Raw genomic sequence first — 7,145 nt, 5'->3', positions numbered from 1 at the left:
GTAACAGCAAATCCCACTGTGAAGGTTTCAAGATGATAAACTTGGGACAAAACGCAGCTTCAAAGAAATAAACAGATTTTGCCTAAACCAACTAGAGATCCTGAGGAGAAGCAGCCATCAGAAATGCTGAGAGGGTGTTCATTTCAGAAAAAAATCTTTATATACCCACAGTGATTTGTGGAAGGCACTTCTATTGAACATTTCCCGGCATTTCTTTCTGCCAACATTTTGGTTACTGCTGAGTTTTCCGGATTTCTGACCAGTGTGTCAGTATAATGGTGGACGTCAAATCCAGTCCTACTTATAAAAAATCAATACAACAAAAAATGATACTTATTGGTTTTCTTTGAATTGTTTCCAACTATGCACAAATTAATATTTGATTGAAGGTCCTGTGACAAATCAGCTGTTTCTTTTACAAGATAGGTATTTGTAGCTAAGTAGATTGGTACTGCCCTTCCGTGGCTGTAAAGAAGTCCTCCAGAATACTCTGTAAATACTCAAATGTTGGTCTGTCTTCCGGAACGTTTTTCCAACAATTCAACATGATATCATAGAGTTCATTTGAGCAGTTGTCTGGGCGAGGCATTCGATAGCCACGCTCTAAACTACGGATAACTTCAGGGTTGCTCATCCCTGCAGAACACAAAAGAACAACCAATAGATTTTTGACAAAAGTAACGGATCGATCGTTAAGGTGAAGAGAAACTGATGAATGCAATACATGACATGAAAGACCTTATACTCTTACAGGCAGATTTCACATTGTTATTGCCTGAGTGTTGTATACGGAGCAGAAAGGAGGCATGATTGTAATGGGTTGCAGCCTCCACTAGCCTGGTTCGCACTTGCAATCCTGACTTGCATTCCTGGGTCAAGGTTGCTTGCATATCAGCAGCTAGTATCAGTCTGACCCAAATAGCTTTCAACCATCAGGGTTTTTTTTGTGGTGGGAGGGGATACTAGAGCATGAGGGAGGCTGCCATGCCCATTGCCCTAAGTTGCTGACCTCATAACATCTGCATTTCTGTACCTCTTGGAAGTTGACTGCATCTTCACAATTATCAGGGGCTTTAATGAGAGAAATAGACACAAAAAGGGATAATGTGAGCAGGGAAATCTAATATATTTTGAAAAACAATACAAGGAGAAGGTAGAGAAGGTTCGTCTCAAATATACATGTCCTCCTAAAACCAATGGCAAAAGAGGAATTCATCCAGTGAATGAATAAAGGGATTTGGAAAAATGTCTTGGAATGGGACATATAGACGGAACGGCAACAGGCATGATGGGTTGTAGATGTTATTTCTATCCAATAATGTGCCACATCAAGCACTATTTATTTAGCATTCCAAATTTCAGAGAAGGATACAATGCAACTAATCATTTTAATATATGGCCTGGGAGATCAAAGTTATATGACAAATCATGCAATGCTCTTGGGCGGAAGGGTGTTTTCTATTCAGTTGAAACCAACATGACAGCACCACAATATTGCGTCATTTCATGAATGGGTCTTACTAGAAGTGGCATCAATCTGCTCTATGATAGAATATTACAACTGCTTGAAATTATTTCAGAGACTATTTGTAATAGGCACAAGGTTCCCAAAATCCATTACAATTTCCACACTACCTGGATATGGTACTCTCCCATACGTTGTAATTTCTGTTAAAAGTACACCAAAGGACCAAACATCAGACTTGATTGTGAATGTGCCATAATTAATGGCTTCTGGTGACGTCCATTTGATAGGGAATTTAGCACCTGCAAAGGAAAATGAATAGGGATCAAAGCTTTTTCTTCCCATTTACACTATTTTTCCTTCTGATGTGTTAATCAACCATTAATGATTAATGTAGGTTCTCTGAGCTGTAAGCTGTAGGTCCTCTGAGCTACTGCTGGATGATTATTACACTCGCAAACCCAAAACTTGTCATTGTCCAAATGTTACAGTGCTGCACTGAGGGTCACTGGGTATCAATCAGTTTGTCCAGTACAGCGAGTTCATTAATGCAACACCAACCAGTACTCAGCTGGTTCATAGAGATCTGTAGATTACATGAATCACTAAAACACTGAGCAACTGATCATCCAGTTGATAGATAATTAGACGGGCAGACAGACAGTTAGCTAGTCAGACCATCAGACAGGCAGGGAGGCAGGGAGACAGAGAGACAGAGAGACAGAGAGACAGAGACAGAGACAGAGACAGAGAGACAGAGAGACAGAGAGACAGAGAGACAGAGAGACAGAGAGACAGAGAGACAGAGAGACAGAGAGACAGAGAGACAGAGAGACAGAGAGACAGAGAGACAGAGAGACAGAGAGACAGAGAGACAGTTAGCTAGTCAGACAGTCAGACCAACAGAGAGACAGAGAGATGGAGAGACGGAGAGACGGAGAGGCAGAGAGGAAGCAAGTCAAACAGACAGTTAGCGAGTCAGGCAGTCCGACCATCAGACAGACAGACAGACAGTTAGCTAGTCAGACCGACAGTCAGCTAGTCAGATAGACAGACAGACAAATAAAAAGCTTATCTTTAAATATATACTTTTTCCCTTCATTGGAATGTTGTGTATTTTCCAAAAACACTACTTCAACCAGAGACCAATATAAAGTAATCAAATGCATTAAAACTGCTCTGGTTTCCTCCCACATCTCAAACTTGAGCTCGTTGGTTAACTGGCCCATTGGTGCACATTCCCCCTCAGTGTAGGTGAATGGTAACAGAAGCAAAGGATTGGGCCTTTAAGAGAGAATACATTGCAGAGTAACAGAAGAAAGGGGAATGGGAATGAGATTGATGGATTACTCTACTGGGAGCGGGAAGGATTACGATGGACTGAAAGGCCTCATTCTGTGCCATAATAATATGTATGTTAATAATGATAATAGTTTCTTCTGGATTTATAGCATGGTGAAGATCATGTCCTTTGTCCATCTTGGACAGATAGAATCCACACTGTGATTCCAGGAGTAGCTCTTCAGTGACTGGGAGGAAGTTCATAACTTCATGTTCATAATCGGATCGGAGCAAAATTAGGCCATTCGGCCCATCAAGTCTACTCCGCCATTCAATCATGGACTGTTGAGGAGATTTGGTAAGATCTTTCCTCTGGTAGACAGAAAAGAAATCTAACTGTTCATGTAGCAATCTGATTTTCCCCCGTCTTGAAGATAGTTACGATGACAGAATCTATGAGGTCCTATGAAATGGTCTCTTCTTCCTGGATGAGAGAACTGAGGTGTAGATTTGTGGCATTGAAAAATAACACATGGACCAACATGAAAATTAAACAGCTTGTCCACTGTTGCAAAATCCTTTGACTTAATAGAAGTGGAGCTACAAGGGTAAAGAGTCTCTGAAACAGAAAGAATGCCAAGTCATTCAGTTCATGCAAAGGTAGGCACATTTACCTCATCAAGAATGTATAGCTGACCAACAAAGACTTACCTTCACGTGCCGTGTATTCATGATCTATAAGTCGGGCAAGACCAAAATCTGCAATCTTGCAGGCCAATGATTCTGAAACCAATATATTAGCAGCACGCAGATCCCTGTGGATGTATTTCTTCTGTTCGATATATGCCATCCCCTCTGCAATCTGAAATATACACATTTAACATGTAAAATTTGCCAGTCCATAGTTGAAATAATTTGCACTCTTATGCTTTGCATGACTTGCTGTTAGACTTGGTATATACAGCTGACCCCTCTCTCTGCATCATTCTCCTCCAATTGCACTCACTGCTGAGAGACCAGAACGACACCGGCACGTTGAACACTGTAATTTACATTCCAATTCTGTCAGATGATTTCTTCACTGAGAAGTCTAATCAAAGTTCAATTCCCTATGGTAGTCAAAGACTATTCCTGCCATCTTTATGTGAGAGTGGTCATTGGAATACAGGGTATAGTAATAGTTTTTTTTCCCCTACAGATTCTTTTGTACAAATGTGTAAGACCTTCAATGGTGTTCATATTTTTGGTGTATCCATGATTCTGTTTGTTGTGCATGCTTCAGCAAAAACAAGCTCTACATCTGACTCACAGCCAAGAATCTTCTTCAGCTTCTTCGAGCTTTTCAAACAAGTTGACTTCAGTAATCACTTTTACAATCTTCAACTGTACTTCAGCATTTCTGACCACTTCCTCCACTGCAAAAGCACTAAGGGTTCTAAATAGAGTGTTTCGCCAGCTTTAAATTAATTCTTAATAATAATTCCAGTACGTCATCTCCATTCCTTTTAAGGGCAACATTTTTTTTCCCCATGAAACAAATATCCAGGCAAGCTACTTCCTTTTCACACAAGGATTCCAGTTGATCCTGTTTCTTCTCTCAACTTCATCTATGGTCCATTCCTCTGAGAGTTGGTGCTGGAGCTTGGACTCAGCACTGTGCCTCTCCATCCACAGAGACAAAGCAAGCAAATGCTTTTGAGGAGTGGAGGAGTATACTTATCCAACATCCACAGGTAAGCAAAATAGTCTTAAATAGAATTAATAGACCTAGAGTGCTGCTTTAAAATCTTTTCTTCCCAAAGGCAAGGTGCCTAGCTTCCACTCAGCATCATGCCAAGGTAGAAACATAGAAAATAGGTGCAGGAGGAGGCCATTTGGCCCTTCAAGCCAGCACTGCCATTCATTGTGATCATGGCTGATCATCTACAACCAGTAACCTGAGCCTGCCTTCTCCCCATATCCCTTGATTCCACTACCCCCCATCTTTTCTTTTAGTTTTATTCCATCTCTAACTTCCCTTGTCAGCCACGGTTGCCTCTTACTCCCTTTAGAATCTTTTTTCCTCTTTGGAATGAAATGATCCTGCGTCTTCTGGATTATGCCCAGAAATTCCTGCCATTGCTGTTCCACCGTCATTCCTGCTAGGATCCTTTTCCATTCGACCTTGGCCAGCTCCTCTCTCATGCCTTCATAGTCCCCTTTGTTCAACTGCAACACTGACATTCCTGGTTTAACCTTCTTCCTCTCAAATTGCAGATTAAAACTAATCATATTATGGTCACTACCTCCAAGCAGTTCCTTTACCTTGAGTTCCCTTATTAAATCTGGTTCATTGGACAACACTGAATCCAGAATTGCCTTCTCTCTGGTAGGCTCCAGTACAAGCTGCTCTAAGGTGGCACTCTTGTGAAGCCAGAGAATAATATATTATAGATGCAACCTAAAGCAGGGGTGCTCCTCAGGGGTTTAAAGAGAAGATGGTAGACAATGGGTCTTGGGTTTGTTCGATGGAGAAGACAAAAAAGGAGAGAAAGCACAAAAAGCTGGAATTAATGGCTTTATCGGGTTGCACAGTAATGGCCAGCTAGGAAAACAATTAAGTCACAGTGATGTATGAAGGTCTCATTGGAAAATGCAAGGCAAAAGAAGGCAGTGTTGTGATGGATTGGGAGAAAAGTTAGAGGCTTCCTATGAGGGCTGAGTAGGATACCCAGTTTGAAACCAGCCTGGCTAAGTCTGGGCCGAGTCCTGTTATTCTCTTCAGACCAACGTCACTTTGCATTGGCATGAATTTCTATTTTTGTTTTTTTGTGTGTCGTTGCTCAAACCTCATTGTGGCTTTTTCTAACAACATCCTGGCAGAGCGACTATCTTTCAACTTCTTTGCTGCAAATGTTATATTACCAGTTTAAGTCCAAAATTTGCAGTAACATCTTGGATCGTAAAATCTCAGCCTGAGCTTGCAAGGATGTTCCATTATCACGGTAAGCAATTTGGTGAATACAATGGAGTTCCACATTTTGAACTGCCAGCACTGAGAAGTCTGCAACTCCATACAAATACAACAAATTACTCCAATCGATAACGTACAGATGTCTGCAGTATTTCATTTCCTCAATGCAGGTCAATTAAAAAAAAATCTGCTTATCATAGTGGAAATTAGAGGCAGTGAATTCATTTCCTCTACAGATTTCAAAGCTGATAAGAGGTAAAAGTAAAGCAATAACAACATTCTCTGATAGGCCACTCATCTTCCTAAATTTGCATCTTCTCTTGCCAAGAGCTTGTGTCTAAATTTAGCAAATGTGCAAACTATACATAGCTTAACCTTTTTTTCGTATATATAGGTCAATTTTCAAAAGAAAATTGGAAATTAATCAACTATGTCTTTTCGTAGATTCAGAAAAGGCTGTAAATTATTTTTTTCATCAAGATTTCACACTTGTTAACTTGCTTGATTCAGACGATTGTAGGGGTCTATCTCACTCCAAGCCTCTACCATCTGAGATGACTAACAGCTGTAAAAGATCATTGATATAACTGGCTCTCACCCTAACCCACTAGAGACTAACAACAGCTGTAACATGTTGCACATGTGAACTATATTAAATGTCTTAGGTTAAAGGAAAGTTTTTGCTCAAATGACAGAGTTCTGACTGCAGGGGATGACTGTAAACATGACTATAATGTCTTATCATATATTATACCTGTGAAGCAGGAGAACAGCCATGAAAAAATATTGAGGCCAGGAAACATTTACCTTCTTGAAAAAAAACCCCACAAATAGCAAGAACCTACCAAAATATTACATTCTCGCTTTTTATTATTTGTGCTGTGGAGTCCATTTGTCAACCAATACAGATTAACCTTTGTCATCCATTTCTGACCATATTCCACAGTGTGTTCCCCTTCACGTCAAATTACATTTAGTTTTGTTTATTATCATATGTACTGAGGTACAGTTAAAACCAAAGATACTAGAGAACAAGATGGACCACTCCATTAAAATCGCCTATACTGAAGTGTAGTACGCTAAGGAGCCATTTTAGTAGGCAAAACCCGCCGGTCGCTATGCCTCTCGCAGTGTAATCAGTGTTGTGGGGGAACAGTATGTGTGATGATACCATTAAAATGCAGAATATATCTCATCTATCAATTCACAGATTTTCGTTATTTTTCTTTTAAAATGTTTCTGCAAGTTTCTGCCTACTAAAATGGCACCATGACATACTACGACTTTTAGGGTCGAGTTGTCTAACTTGCTCCTCTAGTATCTTTGGTTAAAAGCCTTTGTTGTGTGCTAACCAGTCAGCGGAAAGACAACTTATTGCTTTTATTTTCATTAATCGCTTGCTTAGTGGGATGTTAGACCCAGCAATGCAACCGAATCACCGAATTG

At 40.3% G+C, this 7,145-nt stretch overlaps 1 protein-coding gene across 1 annotated transcript in view; it reads right to left on the bottom strand.

Annotated features, from left to right (window-relative positions):
* Positions 1 to 396: 396 nt before the first annotated feature.
* Positions 397 to 7,145, bottom strand: part of blk (BLK proto-oncogene, Src family tyrosine kinase) — a 29,729-nt gene continuing 22,980 nt past the window's right edge. The window contains exons 10-12 of the mRNA XM_078400139.1: positions 3,458 to 3,608; positions 1,636 to 1,767; positions 397 to 636 (exon numbers count right to left, since the gene is read on the bottom strand). Of these exons, the coding sequence (XP_078256265.1) occupies positions 437 to 636; positions 1,636 to 1,767; positions 3,458 to 3,608 (483 nt within the window). The 3' untranslated portion in view covers positions 397 to 436. The remainder of the gene's footprint in view (positions 637 to 1,635; positions 1,768 to 3,457; positions 3,609 to 7,145) is intronic.

This window comes from Rhinoraja longicauda, chromosome 5 (genome assembly GCF_053455715.1).
Source record: "Rhinoraja longicauda isolate Sanriku21f chromosome 5, sRhiLon1.1, whole genome shotgun sequence".
NCBI lineage: Eukaryota > Metazoa > Chordata > Chondrichthyes > Rajiformes > Arhynchobatidae > Rhinoraja > Rhinoraja longicauda.
This window is presented reverse-complemented; position numbering and strand designations above follow the sequence as displayed.